This window comes from Lonchura striata, chromosome 6, assembly GCF_046129695.1.
Source record: "Lonchura striata isolate bLonStr1 chromosome 6, bLonStr1.mat, whole genome shotgun sequence".
NCBI lineage: Eukaryota > Metazoa > Chordata > Aves > Passeriformes > Estrildidae > Lonchura > Lonchura striata.
Genome location: NC_134608.1, coordinates 35,184,253 through 35,205,859, shown reverse-complemented (window position 1 = coordinate 35,205,859; position 21,607 = coordinate 35,184,253). Strand labels below are relative to the sequence as shown.

General features: G+C 40.6%; 1 protein-coding gene across 2 annotated transcripts in view; it reads right to left on the bottom strand.

Annotated features, from left to right (window-relative positions):
* Positions 1 to 21,607, bottom strand: part of RGS6 (regulator of G protein signaling 6) — a 253,427-nt gene that overhangs the window by 89,187 nt on the left and 142,633 nt on the right. For both annotated transcript variants that reach the window (XM_031505011.2, XM_031505010.2), the window contains one exon: positions 15,627 to 15,726. In XM_031505011.2, the coding sequence (XP_031360871.1) occupies positions 15,627 to 15,726 (100 nt within the window). The remainder of the gene's footprint in view (positions 1 to 15,626; positions 15,727 to 21,607) is intronic.

Sequence of the window (21,607 nt, the reverse complement as noted above, 5' to 3'; positions counted from 1 at the left end):
GCTTGGCAACAGCATCTTAGTTCAGTTCTGGTATCAGGGAAGAATATAACTACTTCTAAATACAGCCCAGTTGGACCACTAGTGAGTCCCTCCTTGTGCAGACTGAGAGCTACATACAAACCCACAACAGCCCCTGCCAAAGCACATAGCAATGAAAACCGCCACATGTGGATGGCACTTGATTTCTTTTTGGATATTAAAATAATGTAAGAAAAGTTGATATGTAGAAAAAAAAAATAATAGAGGCTTTTATCCTTTTAGAAGAATGTATAATCAGTAGCTATCAGAATATCAGGCATGGAGATAAGTCTTCAGGTAGCTTAGATTCAACTGATTTTTTTTTTTCCATTAAGATCTCTTAATTTTTATCATCTGGTTATTAAATGAACATTTTTGTCTTAAACCGATTTTGAAACAATTATATGTTTATGCTGGTGTAGAATGCTCCCTTTATGAAACCAAATTGTTGGGTATTTGTATGCTGTCTGTAATTTGGTATTCTCAAGTAGTAATTCTGAAAGTAAAACAAATGCACTTCCTTGCCTGTTTCTCCTTTTTTTCTCTCTAGTTGTTTGTACCCCTTTGCCTCCCTGAATACACAAAGACTTGGACATTCCCCTCAGATTAAAACCAGGCCATGGCAGGCTAATAACCATTTGTGGTTTTTGAGAACTACCCTGGACAGATTTGTTACATCTCTTGACTAAAAAGGACATCTACCCCAGACAAACAACCAGCACAACAAGAAGTTGTCCTATGGACAACCTATTTTTAAAAAATATACTGGACACAAGTTTCAGAAATTACTTTATAGTCTTTTGTTCCATTTTCAAAACTGAAAAGCTCTCAGGAGCCTATATTTAACCAGCTTTTGACAAGATGTATTGCCATAATGTTAGAGCCATTTTTAATGCCTGGCTTATTTCAAGGGCACTTCAAGTGTTTCACCTAGCCACACAGATATTGGAGGACCCTGAGCTTTGCTTCAAGCATTCATCTCTTTCTTGAGCTGGCATATAGGCCCAGAATAAATTCTATAATTCATTGGATGATTATTTTTTGCCTTACAATTCATCAGTCAAAACTTTGTAAAACAATTAATGATTTAAAGGAAAACCTGGGTACATTTTTTTTCTTTAGTTATGCTTTCACACGTAAAATTATACATTTAAATAAAACCTCAAAACATCCACAATGTGGGAAGATTTTAGTTCATACACAGCAAAATAAAGAGCTACATAATTAATATCAGACTTCCAGTACTACAGAGATTTCTTTTAAACTGACCAATGATACATATCAAGACTATCCCTTAAGGGTAAGTGGGCAATTTCTTTCATGAAAGTACTTAGTAATGCAACGTTAAAGGGACAAAGCATTCTGCAGGGCATACATTTGATTAACTGTAAACCACACACTTGGTGGATTTTTTTATCTTTTGTATATTCCAGCTAATTCTATAAATCCAAAATTAAAAAAAACAAAACAAACCCAAAAGCCAAACAGAACAATTTTGTATCAAAATGCCATCATTCATCATGACCCTAAACAAGCATAAAAGGCTAAAGCCACTCATGTGACTTAAACACAGCTCAGAGTGACGTCAAGTGGCAAAGAAGGGTAGTAACAGGTTGAGCATGTTCAGGTGGGATGTGATGGGATAAGGAAGGTTGACTAATTTCCCTGAATTGCAGAGAAAGATGAAACTTTTAAGCATGCTGAGACAGTAAGGGTGAGATGTCCTGGGTGCTGAAGGCAATCAGTGCAGGGTCTTTCTGCACAGAGCAGTTGGTTCTCCATAGCACTAGCACTCCAAAAGCATGTTCTCAGCCAGTCTCTTCAGCTAACTGGGATGGTTACTTGACTAGAATACAACAGAATATTTAATTTCATAGGGATCTACAATGTTAATCTAGGTCAACTCTTAGTCTGTATTAGTCAGGAAAGGAGTGAAGAACTGCTTTACACATCTACATGTTAACCTGAAAAATTTTCCAGTCAAACACTAAAATCCATGTTTATGAGAGTGCACCTTTGTGTCTGTCACACAGAAGCTAAAAAGTACATTATGTGTACATTTGCAGGATTTTACGTATGTCAATGTAAAACACTGAAAATATTTAATCATATTTCAAACTACTTCCTAAAAGGCTTTTTTTTCTTTACTGTGAGGTAAAACCATTTGTTCTATATATCTGAAAAATGTAAACACAATCAAATCAGTGCAGAATGGCAAAACATCTGACTATGACCCCCACCATGTCTCTCTCAGTCCAGACAGCTGGACAGCACTACCTCCACAATATTGCTAAACATTGCTTTTTTCTTATATACTACCCTAGATATCCACTACAGGATCCATGGCCAGAGGGTGGCTGGTGGCCATTGGTTTGACACAAAGTGGGCATTCTTACTATTCCCATTAGAGCCTGCCTTTTGCAGCTCCCATCTGCCAACTTGCCCCATATTAGCCATAAGTGTCGCTTCAGAGAAATCTTACATCTCAGTAGGTGACACTGGTCCCTTCAGCAGCTGCAGGGTATGAGGAAAAAAGGCAGAAGCAGGAGAAAAGGGACACACCTGAAAAGGACATACCCTGTCTTCTGTCCCTCCCAGCACCTTCAGGGAGCTTGCAAAGATACCATCTTCACCACAAGGGTTTCAAGTGCAGCTGCATGTATGGATACCCACCGTAGCCTGGCTTCACTGGAAGCTACCCTTTCAGAAAACTTGTATCCCAACAATCCTTCAGAGTCTTGCTCACAACTGTTCTATAGAAACCCACCTCTGAACAGAGCACTTGCAGCAAATTCCCTAAACAGCTACAGCGTGACCTCTCTGGATGCCAAAGGCCCTTCAGCAAGTTCTCTCTCAAAATCTGGTATTGCATATTATCATCACTACTACAGCCCTACCTGGCACCTCTGATTATTTACAGAGAGTAGGTTGCAAATTATCCTATGCCCCCAAAACATACCATGAAATGACCATTTTCATCACCAAAAGCTTAATGTTCAAAGTTCAAGAATTAAAAAAGGGATAAGTTTATATAACAAAACAAAATGCAGCTGCCATTCATATTACTGTTCAAGTCTTTGTAGATTTTCATTAGGACAGTGGAATTCCACAATACTTCTCCAGAAATAAAGTTTGCTATGCAACAGACAAGACAGGATGAACTGAGTGACACAGGCAGGAACAGGCTCACATACTCAGTCAAGCTGATCAGGCACTGCCAAGTGACAGAGCTGAAGAGCAGATGCTGCCTTCCTTTAATTTAGCAAAGCCAGCAAGGTAGCTCCATGAACCCATGCAGACATGACACAAAGCATCTGCAGGTTTTATCTCTCACTGTGGTAGCATATTAATCCACTTCTTTCAGTACCATCTGCAAAGGACACCCTACTGTTCTGCAGGGCAAACCTATGGGTCATCATAAACAATCACTCTTACCCAAAAATGAAAATATGCAATTGCAGATGACCATCACAATCAAGGCGTGACAGCTTTTCAACCTCTCTTGACACACCCCCCAAGCTCTCATTCCTGTGTGTCTTGCCACACGCTAGAGCATGTTGGCTTTAATCCCTGAGAAATGTGGACTATTATCATCGAATGGCTTGAGTTGGGAAGGGACCTTAAAAATCATCTAGTTCCAACCCCCCTTTCACAGGCAGAGATACCCTTCACCTGACTAGGCTGCTCAGAGCCTCATCCAACCTATACTTGAATACCTCCAAGGATGGGGCATCCACAGCTTCTCTGGGAAAACTGTTCCAGTGCCTTGCCACCCTCACAGAAAATATTTTTTTCCTAATATCTTATTTAAACCTACTCTGTTTTAGTTTGAGCCATTCCCTCTTGTCCTACCACAACATGCTCTTGTAAAAAGTCCCTCTCCATCCTTCTTGTAGGGTCTTTTCAGAGGTGGGCTTGAAGAAACCACAGTGGGTGAGGTCAGTGGAGGAAAGTACCACACACATGCAAAAAGAACAGACAGGAACTAAAGGGTGAATTAGGAGGAGCAGCATCAGGATTTCTTAATTGTAAAAGAGAATGATTTTTAAAAATGGGATAGTAAGGTACCTACTGCAATATGCAGACGCAATTCTCAAATAAGCTGTCCCTAAAATGGGCATTGCCTTTTCTATTAACAGAATAGCCCAGGAATCCCAGAAAAGAGGAGTGAGTGTTGACAAAATGAGACATCTTTTTTTAAAACTTTCTTTCAACAGCATGGGCCCTAATGGAATGAGTCCTGCTTTAACAACAGTAGTCTCAGAATGACGAATCTCCAGCATGCACATGCATGTCTTTTCCTGCACTGAACATGCAAAGTCTTTTCCTGTCTGGTACTCTACACCCCAGCATGACTTTTCCAGCACTTTTCACAATCTGCACCTAAAGTGCTGTGACTACTTTAGCTAGTCACAAATCCTGAATCCCTGCTCAGAAAATGCTTCATGGCCTGAGACTATTTGAAGAAAATTCATGCAACTCATCCCTGAATCCATTCAGACTGGTAACAAATCCTTTGACTGCTTGAAGAGAGGTAATGAAAAGGAATTTAATCTTGACATTTTTGGATTGACAGGTAGGGCCTAGAGGACTCAGTGGAACAGAGGACAGCTGTTTCCAGAGCTGCACCTAAACTGACAAAGTCTAGATGTTATGAATGAGAGCTCAGCAAAGCTAAAGAAGCTTGTCACACCAGAGATGGGAATCCAAATTTTAATGATTCCACTAAGGAATGTCGAGGCTGGTGTAAAATGCTGAGCTATTTCTACCTTTATGTCCCTATGACTGACCTCACACTACCGTGGGTGTAATTACATAAGATACACAATCCTTTAGTAGAAAGTGGAATTATTTAAGGAAAACAGCTGGCAAATTTAGAGCTAAGTAGGAGCACAGAAACGTCAATGCCGAACCAAGAGTATGTCAAACATGACCCAGATACCTAATTAGAAGTTATGCTCAAATCTAACTTGCACAGAGCTCCAAAAGCAGGCTGACTACAGTAGAGAGGCTGCAAGAGGTATGCTCTTGATCTTTATTCCCCTGATTGCATTAGATACTGCTCAGATCTCTCCCCCCTCTTCCCCAACTTTAATGTCACAACCCTTACAAATTTGCCAGGAATGGGGAGAGTAGAGCACTATTACAGAATAATGATGCTACAAGCCTCGGGAAGGCATCAAGGCTGCCAGGCGACTTCCTCCAGCACAGAGAGGAGGCAGCTCAGGGCTTCATGTCTATTCCCAGCCGACCTGCTTTGAGCCAGCGCCCAGCCATGGGGATTCCTGAGCTGTGAGGGGGGTGCTCTCCCTCTGTGATGCTGGCTACAGTAACACCCATGCCTCAGGCACCTCAGCCTAATGGCTGAGCAGGGAGCAAATGAGCAGGAAGTCATTGACAGAGACGGTGCCCAGACATGCTAACAGGAATACACCACAGCTGGCATAAACAGATTCTAAAGATCCCCAAAACACCTGGATGATAACTTCATGATACAGGTATGTGGATGCCCTGGAGGGTATCCCCCGAGTTAGGGAGACACAAGAAGCTACCCTCAAAAAGCTGTAAAGGCCCCATTGGCTCCTTCCCCTGTTCCTGTGTCTGTTCATCTGTCCCTGAGCCACTCCATCCCTATTTCCCTACTGGCCATCATCTTTGTATTGCCCAAGAGCACAGTTCAGTGCCTGCCTCTGGGGACAGAGAGAAACCTGGACCCTCGACATGTGGGTTCTCTGGGACGCTGAACACCTCATGGTGTGGCTGAATTAAACATCTGTGGATGCTATGCAAAGGCGCTTTTTGCTTTTTACCCTGGACTTCACTAGCTGCAATTCCGGACACAACACAGGTACTAAGGATGACAGCTAAGAAAGATGCCTTCCTTGATCTGTTGCTTGTCAACAACAATAATTTCCTTGCATAACAAGGTAATCCACCTAGCTGATCGAAAGAAGCCATGTGATGTAATCTTTATGGATTTCAGTAAAGCTTTTGATACGCTCTCTCCCAGCATCCTTCTGGACAAAATGTCCAGCACCAAGCAGGATGACCACATCAAGTGATGGGTGAGCAACTGGATAACGGGTCAGATGTGAAAGGTGATAGTGAATGGGGTGGCATCAGACTGGTGACTGGTCACTAGTGGGGTTCCCCAGGGCTCAATTTTATGGCCAATTCTTGTCAACAACTTCAAAAATTACTTGGATGCAGGACTCGAAGTCATACTGAGTAAGTTAACTGGGAGGAGCTGTTGACTCCTTTGAATACAGAGAGGTCCTGCAGAGAGACCAGGACAAATCACAGGGCTGTACAATCACCAAATGGATGAAATTTTAACAAAGACAAGTGTGGGATGCTGCATCCAGGATGGGGCAACCCTGGATGTACAGACAGACCGGGTAATGAGAGGCTGGAGTGTCAAAGACCTAATGCTTTTTAGAGCTCTAAAATCAATCCTTCCTGCTTAAAAAACCAAACAAACACAAAGCCAAATTCTAATGTACGGCCCATGTGGCAATGATCTAAACAATCAACATGAGATGCTACAGTGCAAAATTATAAATCATATTTTAAAAGATTTAGTCTTCAGATTCTGGGATTTTTTTCTTGACAAAAGAAATAAGCTTTGATGAATATGCCATGGTCCAACTCATTAGCTTCAGTAATGATAGCCTTCTGATCAAAATTTTATCATAAGATAGTAACTTTTATTTTCTATGGCTACTACTGCTTCCTTAGAAAGCACACCTGTCACTTTCTCTCTCACAGGAGAAAAAACATACACAGCATTAAACAAAACACTGGATATTTGGCAGATCTCATTCATTAAAAAGTGTGGTTTCCCATCAGTCCAACCTATTCAGGAAATAGGAATGAAACTTTCTGAATAGTTAGGGCAAAAGTAAAATATCATTAAAGGAAAACTCATCAGAAATTATTCACTTAGTGATTTTAACAACCACTTTGGTATCAGCCAGCAAGCAATTGAGTTTACAAACAAACAAACAAACAATGAAAACACTGGAAGACAATCCTACCCACAATAAAATAGTTTCAAAAATAACAGAATTTCTATGCAATACCACACAGCCCCTTACAATAACTGGATGTAAAACCTTCCACTGCTAGAAACACGAGTTACTGTTCTCATCAGTCAATGCTATTTTTTTTGCCTATGAGTATACTTAGCATGTTACATTACTAACTTCTCAAAGTTTCCCATGAGTTTTATTATTCTTTCCTAGGTAAGGGTTAGTCTGCAGTCCTGGTCATATTGTGGAGTTATCTACATGGAGAAAATTCCTACAGTGCAAGTGACCTTGCAAAAGCTGAATCCTGAGACTCTCTTCTGGGAAAGCACCCGGCCATCAAACAGGAACTAACTGAACGAAGACCTAATTGCTTAGTTTTATTGCTCTGCAGGACCAAAATACAATTTTCTTCTCTGCATGTGGTAGTGAATCATACATCAAAAATATCCAAGCTCATCAGTTCACACCATACTCAAAACAAATCCATGGGAAGCCAGCATGCAGTTTTGAGAGATTTATCCACACAGAAATAAAAAAAAAAAAGCCAAAGAAAACATGCAAATGTATATATTTATAGCAATGGATATGCATGAAAAGCCTGAAAGGTTTTTGTTGTCCTCTTTGCCTTTTCTTATAGAAGGTTCTAAAGCCAAATCCACGGTGCTTTCAGGTGCAAATACGTAAAAGACCAAAGAGCTGTATATTTCTGCTGGAACAGGTAGAATAAAACAAATAAATAAATATAAATAAAACATCAACCATTCAGGGTATTCACATGAACCAGGCCCTACAGTCTGTCCAGTCTAGAACCATGCTGACCTCCTTTGCCTACAGCCTCTTATGGAGATGTATTCTCAATGCCCAGCACAGCTTTCAGCAACAGTGATTTCTGGCTATTTATGGTAGTAAAAATAAAGTGGTGGTCTATGCAATTCTTTGTACTATTTAAAGCAAAAAAAGCAAACCCAACCCTTCCTTTTCATCTCACCCCCAAGAGTTACATTAATAGTAACTTCAATGTTGTAACTGAGCTATATCAAACATACAATACTCACCTATCAAACCTAACATGTAGAAATTATTTATGAGCCTGCACTTACAGTTATTGAAGCTAACTTCTGCATTTCTTTAAAACACCACATTGATTAAAGTAATGAAAATTAAATCCTAGAAGAAACTCTTGGTTTTTTTGCAAAATAAACTTTAATTAAAATGCAAGTTAGAATCTGCCCAATAAATAATACCCTAAAAATTACATTGATTTAAAAAAGTCAAAGAATGCTAGATAACAATGAAGAGAATCTACACATGGAATAAAGAGGCAGATGTATTCACCCAATAATATAAGTTGGTTGCTTTTCTAATGTTTGGAATAGCATTTAATTAAAGCAACAGATTCAAAGTAATGGCTGTCAATCTACACTCAAAGATTTGTGTCTTCTCATTGCTATTGATTATCATTGTGCTTTCATATATTGTTGCTTTTGCACTACCTCAAAGTAAAACTGGCTTGTCAAAGGGTCAGATCCCCACATGCTCCTCAGGGGGGATGTGGCTTCTCAGGCACAGCAGGAGCAAAGCTGCTCTGCTGTGAATCTGATGCTTTGCAGCCCACAGGAATGCTGGAGGAAGGGCAGAAACAAAGCAAGAGTGTGAAAAAACAAAACTGTGTTGGTAGATCCTTCACCACAGAACTCCCAGGTTGCTATGAAGTGAAGACAGGAGAGGCGAAGTATTGCAGCTTGAGTGCAGCCTGCTCAACACTCCCATCCAAAAAACAAAGCCACACAGTTCTTATCATTAATTTCTGCTCTTTTGCTGTGTCATTCAGATCTGGAAACAACCTTCCATAATAAAGCTGTGCTTTTGAAGATGAGATGAATGCAGAACAGCATTAATCATTCATCCCTATGTATTTCTACAGGCACTGAAATATTTTTGACTTTTCTTTTTAATGCTTTATTCATTAGCCACAATATTTAATCAGTAAATGCTGTGTTTCAGAATAGAACTGCAGTCAGCAACAAGACCCTTCTTAATATCTAATATTTTTTCTTATTGTAGCTGAACTACCAATTCTTCTAAACATTGGAATTCAACAGGTAATTTGTCATGCAATCTATCTCTATTCCAGCTTTTAGTCTCAACTGAAAGACTGAAAAGTCCTTCAGCAAAAAGAAGATTTTGGTAGAGAAAAAATACTAGGCAATTTTAATAGATGTGCTTTGTTCCAGGCTCATAGCTCTCATTTGCTGCTTTCCAGTCCACCAATTTTTATAATCATGCTCATAAATAAGAAAAATTGTAACTTTGTGTTCTAATTTCTGGCCATGTGACTGGAAAGTTGTCTTGAGTTTACTTTCCCTTCTGACATCGTCTCTGATATCCAGAAAAAGAAGATAAGTCACTGTAGAAAGATAAAGCTGGATCATTTGGTGACTTGGGTGATTTTTCATTGTAGTTTCCTTGACCACAGGAATATCCATGAAGCATAATTATTTAAGTCTCTGATTTATCATAGCTTCAGTTGACAGATGCAGAGGTTCAAATATAGCAAGGACAAGCAGGACCAGGAAGGACTTTCACAATTCTAATGTATGGCAGTTAAACTTCTCACAATATTCTGGGCTTTAGCACTTAAGAAACCTTTTTATTGACTGAAATAATACTAAAGCCTCAGGATGGGTTTTGTAAGTGTTTCAGTGTCCTAAGCCAAATTTTAATGCACCCTGTGCTGTGATGTGCACTTCCTCCAATATTTTTCATCTCAGGTGCAACTACTTTCAAATGCTGTGATATGAAACAACGTAGTTATGAAGAGTGCCCAATTTTGGTAATTTTAAGTGATGGGTAATTTAATTTAATAATTTCTGATTTATCCCACAGTACATGCACACATTTTTATGGGATATATAAGCTTCATATGATGTACAAGCATGCTTTTTTGGAGATGAGCGGTCCTGAAGAGGATGAAGTATTATGAATGACACACATGGAAGTAGCATCAGCAGCCAGCTATGAAAACCATCCTACTTGTCCAAGCCCAGAGTAGCTGTCAAGTCACACATACCCCAATATTTGGGCTGGGTGTATGCCACACAGCACAGAAGGACCGCTGCTATGGAACGAACAGGACACAAAATGCACACATGCACTTGCCCTGAGCTGGGAAAGCACAACACAGACACAGTACTTATGAGGAAGGTGAGCAGCTGCATGATGTGAACTGAACAGTAGCTTGGCTGCAGCAGAGGGCAGTGATACACAAACACCAGCAGTCCTCACTCTGCACAGCGCCTACAAATGCATAAACCCGTCCTTGGTTATTTCTAGCACGCAACACTTAACAATTCTTGGGCTTATTCGTAACAAAACTTGCACACTATTTACATGTATTTAGATGTACACATGTGCAGATGCACAGAGAGATATATTTAATATCCACTGTTTAAAATGTTAATTCTGATTGCTTTATCTTATTTCTTTGATTACCACATCCTATTTGATTAATTTTCTATCCCCCTTGTCCTCTGAAATCAAATCCTTTAAGCTTTTGCTTCACAAAGTGTTGCTTTGCATCTTTACAACAGGCACAAAATTGCTACACTTCAGGGAGCTGATTTTCATCTTCTTCTCCCGCATCCTTTTTACCATCTGAAAGGTAGGAAGCTAGATGCAGTTAAGGAGAAAAATGGAGGGAGGAGGGAGCTGAGGATGAATATAGTATGAGTTTGACTCCTTAACTGAGTTAATTTATCTCCTGGCATGCAAGTAGAGAGCTTAAGAGAAAGCTACAGGAAAAAAAGTAATTGCAAGGCATGTGCTACTCATGTAATTGCTGACATGTCTAATGCAGTGTGATTCAGGGCAGCTTTGAAATACTAGACTTCTTATTGAGGGATGGAGGGATTACATTTCCACTGGGTGCAATTTGAAGAGATGCATAAAAGAAGGAAATGTAAGTTGTTATGAAGAAGCCCAGTCTAGACTTGAATTAGTTTAAATGCAACTTGCTCAGAACAATTTATTTTTTATGAGAAATAAATGGATTTATTTGCCCAACCAACTTGTATTTGGCAAGCCAGTTTCCACCAAGTAATTGCTAAACTGTTGAATCTACTGTGCAGCATCTGCTCTTTAGAAATGTGGAACACCATAAGAAATTATACAGTATGCACATATAAACATATGTCAATTTTAACCCATAAGCATGTTGTTTATATCCTTCACAAATCTGTAAACACCCAACATTAGTTTGGATATTGATTTAAATTTTGGATTATTTTTTTTTGTCTGTTAGTAGCTTTTGTTTGCTTGCTTTAACTAAATAGACTAATTCATGTTTACCAGAAGATCAAACTTGGTTTAGATTTGGGACTATCTACATCTATTAACTGCCAGAAACAGAGTCAGTATCACATTTCAAGTGTTCTAGTTTTCCAAGCAGAACTACAGAGGAAAGACAGAATATCTAGAACAAAACTACCCAAATAGGGAAATCTGTATGAGACTCAGTCCTGCAGTGAAAGTCCTGTGTTAATGTGATGCAAGCAGCTGGACAGACAGCCTGGGGAAGGCAAATCTATTGGTATCAGAGGCTTTGATCCCAATGACAGTAGTTTCTGTAAGGCACCAAGGCAATTTCTACCCCTGAAAAGAAGCATTAAGAAAGCAAACATTCTGGCTAAGCACTCAGTCTTGCAGCCTGCTCTCCAGGCCCTGCTAGGTGATCGGTGCTCAGGCTCTTGCCACCATTGCCAGTCCTGGGCCTGCTCTCCATGCCACAACAATCTATTTTTTTTTTTTTTTGCCCAGTTCACCTGAACAGGGGCCTTGCAACCTCTGGACATGAGGAACTTATTTCTCCCTTGGGCCTGTGGCTGCTGTATCTGGATGAGAGGTGTGCTTGACTTCCTCTGAAGGGAAAAGGCAACAAACACCCTCAGACTGGCCCCAAGGGAGCTCATTTCTCAATAGGTGTATGAAGTTCTCCAGCAGAACTTGACTGTTTTGAACTACATCATCAAGGAACATTTTCAATAATAAAGTCTCTCTTTCACAACACCATGGGATTTCCATACTCCAGTCAAATGCATTTTCTTTGAGTAAGTGACATTCTGGTGTGATCTGGGACAACTCCATGGGCACTTGCCAAGAGACATTCTGGCTTCTTCAGACAGAGACACACAGCAGTTTAAACTTGGTTTAGCTCATGAGTCTCTAGTAGTGACAGGCCATCTGGCACATTTTAGTGAAACTGGCACTTTCTGCTGAGAGAGGTCCAGGGCTTATGTAAGACAGGCATGGCAGGACAGGAGTGAAATGCACTGGCAGGGCTGTGTGCATTAAGCTTGCATGGCAGCACTCAATCCAAGCCAGTACAGCCAGGACGTAACTCATCATTCCACCTGCAGCCACGGAGGCAGCGCTGGGAGCAGAGCAGGAAGACAAGTGAGTGCTGGGGTGAGGCTCAGGAGCAGTGCAGGAGCATGGGACCAGCCTTGGGACTGCTGCTGGGAGGAGCTGTCATTCAAAATGGAGCTGTGGGGACAGCCACGCTTGAAGTTGGGGGTATGGATCAGAATGAAGCTGTATTGAAACCTCCTGGGAGGAGAGCAGAATAGGGCAAAGCTTTTAGACTGCATGTCTCCCTTGGATTATGGTAGCAAAGATGCTGATCAGGATCAGACAGCACACAAAACAGGAGAATCTGCAATGAGGTTGGGAAGTGAGGCAAACCTGAAGGAGGCTTTTTGTACTGGAAAGCTCTGCTGTTGCAGCACTGACTTCCTTCTGACTTGTTCTGGCATTGTTGTATGAGACCAAGTCTGAACCAGTGGGAGAAAAAATATGTTTGTTTGGTCTTCCTGCCAAAAATGAGGATCTTGCATCTTATTTTTAAGATACAATTATATGAAAATCAAAAAGAAGATAAGAAATCCAGTTTTGTTGCTGGTTAGTATAATGAGATGTTCTGATAACTGGGAAAATAGAATTAACAATTCACCTAAAGAAACAAAAGCTTTAGTGAGAAATTTTTTTCTCAGTAGAAGAGAAACATGCAACTCCATTTATTGCAGCAGCTGCCATTACGTGCATTGGCTGACAACCCATTCTGGGCATGGATCACAGCACTATTCAAAATCTGTCCTCAGGCATTCTTTTCTATATTCCATACTATAAACTGAACATTGGACAATGTGCCACACAGACTGGTCCCATCCTACTTTCATTCTCTGTGTCTTGCCCTTAAAAGTGAAGATCTAATCAAGAAGATAATGGTTTGATGTAGCCTTCTTTGACCTACTGTGAGCAAAAAGACTGGGAAGGGGATGTACAAGTATACTTCCAGAGCAGATTGAAATATGTCTTTGGCACAGCATCCCCACACAAACTCATCATACATTCAAAAAAAGTTTTTGATCCTTTTTCCCAGACTTCTGTTGTCAAGAGAAGACCATTATTGATAACTCCCTAAGGCTTCTTCGTCTTGTGTTACTCAATACCTCATTCACACCTAAGGCATCAGGACAGATGAAAGCAAAACAGAGACAAGCAGTTCTTTCCCTCGTATTCAAACTTTAAATCAAACACCCACTTTGCTGTACTATAAACAGAGCTGCCTGTTTAGAACACTGAGGCACTCCTGTAATATTTCTTTTCCTTTAAGATTTTATATTTTTCTTGTGAGAAGCAATTACAATAGAAGTGTCAAGCAAAAAAAAATCCCTGTTAATCACAGTCTCTGTGAGCCTGCCAAGTAAATCACATCTCAGTGTTGCTGTTCCATTTTTCAGGTAGAAATAAAAACTGTGTGAGAATGCCATGGTCTAGAATTGAGCTCTTCCCAAGAGGAAGTACAAAGTTTTTGACAATACCAGTTCTCCTCCTGTGTTCTTGACATTGTGTGGAATTAGACAAGCACTAAAACTGAGTATCCACTGACCATAATTCAGGTTGGAAGGATTCTCTGAAGGTTGTCTAGTCCTCTAGCCCTCTCACACAAAGCAAGGCCAAATGAAGTTAGGTCAGACTTCTCAATTCAGCTGGGCCCAGGGGTTTCTGAACAGCTGATTCCACAGCTCCTCCAGAACACTGGGCCCATGCTCACCTGCTCTGACCATAAACAACTTTCTTCCTGTATGTAAATCTAGTTGAGATTTCTTTCCCTGCAAATTGTTTAGATTGTCTTTGGTACTTTCAACATGCACTCCTAAGAAAGGATCTGACTCTGTCTTTGTAGCCTCTCATTCCCTTCAGCTTTTCCTTCCCCAGACTAAACAAACCGAGTTTCCTCAACTTCCACTGAAATGTAGGTGCTCCTGCCTCTTCACCTATCTATCGCACTCAATCACTGATAACATATGTCCTTTGCTATTGGTTTTGGTCTACAAATAGGCAAGTCTATGTATCTGAAATGAATGGAGAAAATTTTGGGCTCTTCCCTGGGCTGTTATTTTCCCATACTTTTCAAACTCAGAGGCTTCATGAACTGTCCATGCATCACAAGGGAGCTGCCTTCAAATCACCTGACAGCAATGGTACCAAATATGAGAATTTCTATGGGCTTTGGAGAGAGGTTTTGTTCTTACTTTATCTTCATCTTTTCACAATTCTCTGTGTTGTGAAAACCAGCCATTTCAAGAGGATGCAATTGCAGCTGCTGTTCCAAAACTGAGTGCAAGAGAGCAGTTTCCATCATGCCAGAGAACTGCTAATCATGGTTTAAAAATGCTGTGATGCCTCCTATTTCGTTTTGAGTAACATGTGGTGGCCTGGTGACTAGATTGACTACCTTTTTAATGCTATGATTTTTAATCAGAAAATCAGAAGCCTCTTTTAGCTGAGTCAATTTTAAGAAATCCAGTCTGTGTATTGCAGGCTTAAGCTTATGGGAGTGAGTTTTCAAATCAGATAAATGGTTATTTTCCCCAGGAACCTTCAGGAACACTACTACTGAGTCAGTGAAAACAGGTACCAGAAACCCAAGCACAAATCCTACATACAATTTACATCACCCTGGATAAACTCATCATCTATCAATGGCAGAGGTCTTTGTTGCATTGGAAGACACTCTGGAAATATGTGAAGGAATGGTTTTGTACTCTGACTCCTTGTTTCTGCACCATCCACGCTTTTGTACACAGAGCTTTAACAAAGCAGAACACATGCATAAAAGGTATTTCGCATTCTTCTGCCTGTGATCAAAGTCCAGTAAGATTATTTGGATATGAGCAAGGACACAATTTCAACTTTCTTTCCTGACCTCTTACCTAAGATTGCCCTACCCCTGTCATAGGGAATGACTCTGACTGATGATACTCACAAAAACTATATAACATTTTTTAATAACTCTCCACAAAGAAATGTAAGTACTTGTTTACTAAAACAGAACTAAGGAATCTTTGTTTAGTTGTAAGGAATCTTACTTCAGCCTGTAACAGAACAACATATAGAAAAATTAAGCAGAGGGGACATTTTTATCTCACATCGCTTCTTTTTTGTGGCTTTAGTATGTTTGTTTAGAGCCAGCAAGTATCAGCTCACATTCTCTTCTCTGCCAACTGCAGTTCTTACCAGTGACCACACTGGGGATCTTGGACAGAAAGCTCTTGACAGTGCGGATGGGAACACCACCAGTTTTGTCATCTTGCATTCTCGTAACAATGTCTTCAATCTGTCAAAAGAAAGGAAAGACTTTATGGTTTATAGAAAATGGTGACTTTAACACTTTTATACCATGAGTGCTTTGGAGCCCTGCTGGTAGAATGAGTTTCAAATATATCATGTGTATTACTGCACAAACATGGAGGTAGAGGCACTTCTACCTGCCCAAATTTAAACCCTGAGATTAGAAACCATGAGATAACATAGACTAGCTTTGAAGACAATGGTTGGATACTGACAATCCAACTGCAGCTGGGCTTTTTTGCGGACCAGGGGTGATAGAAAGGTGATGTCTGCTCCACAGATGAACTGGACTGCATTTCAACCAGTTTAAGGAGGTTCACATCCAGTCCACTTTCCCCTCTGCCCCTACATTAATTTGAAGCCTCAATACTATAACTTTGGGAGAGCTTTCATTTTCCAAAGTGTCCCAGACAGTCAACAACCTTCTATGGGTTGAGAAGAGTCTAAGATGGAACAGCTACAGGAGAAGTTCCCCTGCCTCATTTTTTTGGCTAGAATGCTACATGTCCCATGATCAGCACACAAAGTAAATAACCAAAAGCAAACCTATTATAAGGGAAAACTAATTGGATTTTCAAAGCCAAGCTACCTGTTAGTTCACAGGCACAACATAATCTATCACATAAAGAAAGATACATGATCATCTTCAAAAGCCATGGCAATTAGAGGATCCAATTACTAGTGGAAGGAGCTTAATCCTCCTCCTGCTTACTCTGAAATGGGAAGGGATTTTTGTTCCTTTTAAGACTACTTGCCATGCATTTACCGAAGGCAGTGCCAGAGAGAACAAAAAGCTGAACATAAGCACAGTGCAGAAATTCAGTATCACCAAAAACTCCTTTCAAGTTAATAAGGTCTCAGAAGCCCAACAAAAATAACCCCAAAGCTGTTGTCTCTGTTAGCTCAAGCAGTCAACAGCACAGCCCCACTCACTGTTGTTGACAGGTGGCCCAGGGCAGCCAGACAGGGAGCACAGCCCTGATTTTACCTAAAGATTTCCTCCTCACAGATGCTACAAAACAGAACCACAGCAGAGAGGTTACATGATGGGAGCATGGCCCCTCTCTCTCCTAAAGGCAGCCTAGAGCTCAACATGCTCTCTTCATCTCTGGGAAGTCACTTCATTTACATACACAAGTGAGTTTTTTTCACAGATTTAACACCTACATTTCAAAACAAGTTTAATTTCAAGCCTTCCCGAGGTGGTAAGACAATCTCCCTGCCAACTTAGGCACTGAATTTGATCGCTGCATTTTTAACCTCAGGTTACCACTTAACTGAACTGTTCACACCTTGTTTATACATTACTTTTAATTTAACACGTCCTGAACAAATTCTCAGTGGGAATGAAATCACAAAGATTAAAATATCCTGACATTTTCAATATATTACATGAGCTTTGGGTGCTTACACAGTTAATTTGTGATAGAATAATGATATTTTTCCCACAAACAAATTACTATGAAAATTAATACCACTTTTCCATTTTGCCAGAGCCTTATGCAAATTTGTATGCTGATAAAAGCATTGGGCTTTTTTTCAGTCTGAGGATATCTGGAGAAGTAACTGCTTATCTCTGATACCTGGAGTGGTAATTGCTCTGCTAACGAGTGGATAAAAAGCATTTCATTTTCTTGAGAGGATCTTGACAGCATCCCTTGTTATCAACCCAGACCTACAAGGCTGCAGCACTCCAGCATCAGACTTATGGGGTGACAGGTCAGCTCAGTTGCCTGTGAAGTGTGGACACAAAGTCTCACAATGGGTCAGGCCAAAAGGGATGCTGTGAGTCATCTGGTCCAACCTCCCTGCTCAAGCAGCATCATCCTAGAGCATATGGCACAGGATTGCATCCAGGTTCTTGAATACCTCCAGTGAGGGAGATTCTACAACCTCTCTGGACAGCCTGTTCAGTGCTCAGTCACCCACACACCAAAAACACTTTTCCTTATATTCAGGTGGAACTTCCTGTGCATCAGTTTCTGCCTGTTGCCTTTTATCCTATTGCTTGACACCACTGAAAAGAACCTGACTTTGTTATGAGTCTTAGACTTAATCCAAGAAGGTCAGTCGGACTAAGAACTGTTTCTGCAAGACAATGAAAGTCCCTCTGTGTTACCAACTACTTATGTGTCTTCATCTGTATGTACTTATAGCTGACATCAGAGAAAGATTTTTCCATGCATATTAGTAGGAAACTACTCTGAAATGTGCTGCAAGTCTCCAGGAACACTTGTCTCCAGGAACACTTCAGGGTTTCAAGAATCATAAGAATAATGATTGGTAAAACTGTTGTTTTCTCTATTTCTATTTGAATGACAAGTTCAGAGTGAAAAATCGGCTAAAAAAATTACTTTCATTTGGGAAAATAAACGTTTTACTCTTTTGCTCGCTGTAAACTAAAGGAACTCCAGCATGATTTATGTGATTAACACTATAAGAAAAGTTCAATTTCAAGCAAAATAAAACTTTAATTATCTTAGAAGAAAGATATAATTTTTTTTACCTAAATTATTCCCCATTTCAATCCATCAAGCAGGTGCTGGTGTCTCAAATTGGGCCATTAATTTCAGTTTCAGTTACAATTACAAATGCCTAGTGCATTTTAAAATAAAAAATAAACAAAGCTGCCCTAGAGATAACTCCTTCCCAAAAGGCTCCTTCTTACTCTTATCTCCTAGCCTGACTACACTACTGGCACTTACTGCTCTCAGTATTTCAAATTGTCAGGTGTTTCTTTTCTCCTTCCCTTTCTACTCAAATTCCACATCTCCGTTCTCTCCCGTACTCTCATCTGATCCAGACATGAATACACATGTCATCCTCCTACAGCCTGCCCAGAATTTTCAGTCTGCTACTCAAGAGCTCACAGGATTACAAGCCCCTTGGTTGTACATACTCATTCCATTCCCAACACACTTTTCTTGTACTCTCCAGCAAATTTCTCCTCTGCTCAAAGAGCACAGCATGGCATAATCAAAGAAACATTTGATGATAATTTTATCCTTTCTTAAAGTTACAATCAAGTTTTAATTAAAATATTAAAAACCTGTATCTAGCAATGTTTCCAGGTTTTGTTCAGTTCACTACAAAGAGAAGAACTGACCCTTTACATCAGCCTTTGTTTTGCACTCGCCCAATGCTTGCAGACATAATATCTGTAAATCAGACTGACTCTGGATCCAAATTCCTGCTGAGCTACAGAAATATTTCACAAAATAAGTGCTATAGTGACAAAGCAGAAAAAAAGTGATCATTAGAGCTTCAAGCATGGAGAAAAGCAAAGATGGAACATGAAGCATGAAGGTCATTTTCGTCAAAGCTTTTAATCTTAACTTTTAAGAGAGTTACCTAGACACTCGAGTGCTAATGACTCCCTTCAGCTTCTGCATGTCACTAAATACCCCTTAGGCTTCCCTCGCTGAAGATGGGGAATGAGAGTCCTTGGACACCTCATTTCATCAGGCTAGAAGGCAGAAAAAAGTGCAACAAATCATTCCTCATTTATCTCTCCTAAATGAGCCAGCTTCAGTGAACTAACTTCTGCCCAGCAAAAGTCATGGTAAGAATGAGCAATGCCTTTTGATTTTTTCTCTCTGCTGGGGGTCACTGCTATTTCAATCTAGTCTCATTTTGTAAAGGGAATTATTCTTCCATCCCAAGTGGGTTCTGGGTCGGTATCTCCACAAGAAAGCCAGAGAAATTCATGCATCTGCTATCACTGTTAGCTACACACTGTAATGTGCACCTAACAAACTAGATCTGCTTTTCCTCCTGACTGGTTGCTGACAAGTCTGCTCCCTACATTTATCCAGAATGTTTTTATTCCTCATTATCCTACACTCAGTGCATTGAAAAGGGCTTCTGGCTTCAGGACCACATTAGTGGAGACATAGTACTGCAGGTAGTTCATAAGAGATTACCAGCATATTCTGTTACACAGAATGTGATGGGAATTTAATGCAGCTAGTATTCATTAGACCTTCTTTTCCACTATCAGAACTTTTGCTGGTCTAAGGAGGCTGAAGGCACAAAATAGAACACCTTGAATTTCTGTTAGAGCAAAGATGTCTATCACTGGAAGATGAGAAGTCCTTTTTCTGAGGCAGGATAAAACAAAAGATTACATTTTTTGATGCATTAGAATAACTAAGTCATAATACAACAACAAGTGTAACAACCACAGCCTGGAAACTGTCACCCAACATCCCTTTACCATTTTAAGAGGGAAAACAACTCTCAACTTTGCAGTAGCTTTTCTTTCTCCCAGCACCAAGGTAAAGCAGGCACCCCTTCTGCTGCAAGTTAGCACACACAGCCTTGCTGAGCCCTGGTCAAGGTTGGCCTTGAAGGTGACACGCTGAGGGAAGGGCAGGTTACACACGGAGAAGAAAAGCGACCAGTTCCCACCTCCCATAGCCCCACAACTGGACTCCACCAGCGCTAATGGAACTCCCTGACTCAGTTGTGGTTGAGTGACACATCATGATGTCAGAAGCCCTCATAATCCCATTTTTCCAGTTCGTGAGAAAAACAGTGCTCTTTTCATATTCTAGCATCTGAGTTAGATGTACATATTCCCTTGGACCCTGCAGGAAAGCTCCTGCTGCCTATTTCTGAATATACTGATTACTCACAGCAGCTATCCTACCCCTAGGGCTTCCTGTCACCAGCTAACCTGTGGGTGGAGAGTGTCCAAGCATCACTCATCAGTGCCAACATTAAAAGTGTAGGGTTAGAGGGAGCACAGTGCAGATGCAAAGATCCTCTCTTGTCAACAGGGACATTTCTCTCTCTCTCAGGATTTTTCACAGAGGTGCACGGAGAAGAAAGAGAAAATAACTTCTATTTCTGCTCCTTGTTTTTATCATGTGGAATGTGTTTGGAGAATTGTTTACCTGGGGTGATTGTTTGACTGGATTCTGGTGAGAATTGTTTGAGCCTGATGGCAAATCAGATCCACCTGTGTCTGGACTCTTGCAAACAGGGTCATGAGTTGTGAGTTAGATATGACAGATAAAGTAGGTATGTAGTTCTAGTAGCTTCCTTTATATAATATATTAATGTATTATAACATAGTCATAATAAAGAAATCATTCAGCCTTCTGAACTGAGTCAGACATAATTTCTTCCCACTGGGTTCACTTGCATTTTACAATACTCTCTGACCTGGGCAATGACAGCTCTCATGCATCTTGGGGCAGCTGGATGGTACACAGAGCAAAGGATCCATCTGTCAGCAGCTAGCATGATGGCAATAATTATAAGCACTTTTGATCTTTCCACTGAAATACAAGTTTAAAAGAACCTGTTTCTCACAGTGCCAGCTCTTACTCCCGTAAGTGCCTCTGACACTACCAGTGTGCCTGTACATTCTGCACCTGCTGATTCCTGCCATACAGCCCACACACGCACAGACGAGGAAAGTTAATTTGACAAGATGCCTGAAGCCAACTTGCTTCGCTGGTCCAGACAATTTCACTCTGCTCAAAAAACATGAAGAAAAACCTGAAAAATAAGGGCTATACAGCTCCCTTTGGCACCCTCAAGGGAGAAGGAACAACCTTGCCTCTGAGACAATGCTGTAAAGCAGTAGAGCAGCACTGCTGGAAAATTGTGGTGTGGCCTTCAGCAATCAGCATCACCTGCTTCTGTCCAAGTCTCCTGTCCTGCATAACAGAGATAATACTGAAATACTCAGGGGTGCTGAGGCTTAATTCAAAGATGTCCAAGGACTTGGGATGCCTCAAATAGCAGATGCCACACAACTACGAAAGATATGCTCCCCATCTCTGACAACCTTCCACAGTCCCAGGAAAACCAAATGGCAGCAGAGCATGGATGTGTCAGCTGGCTGCTTCCCATCA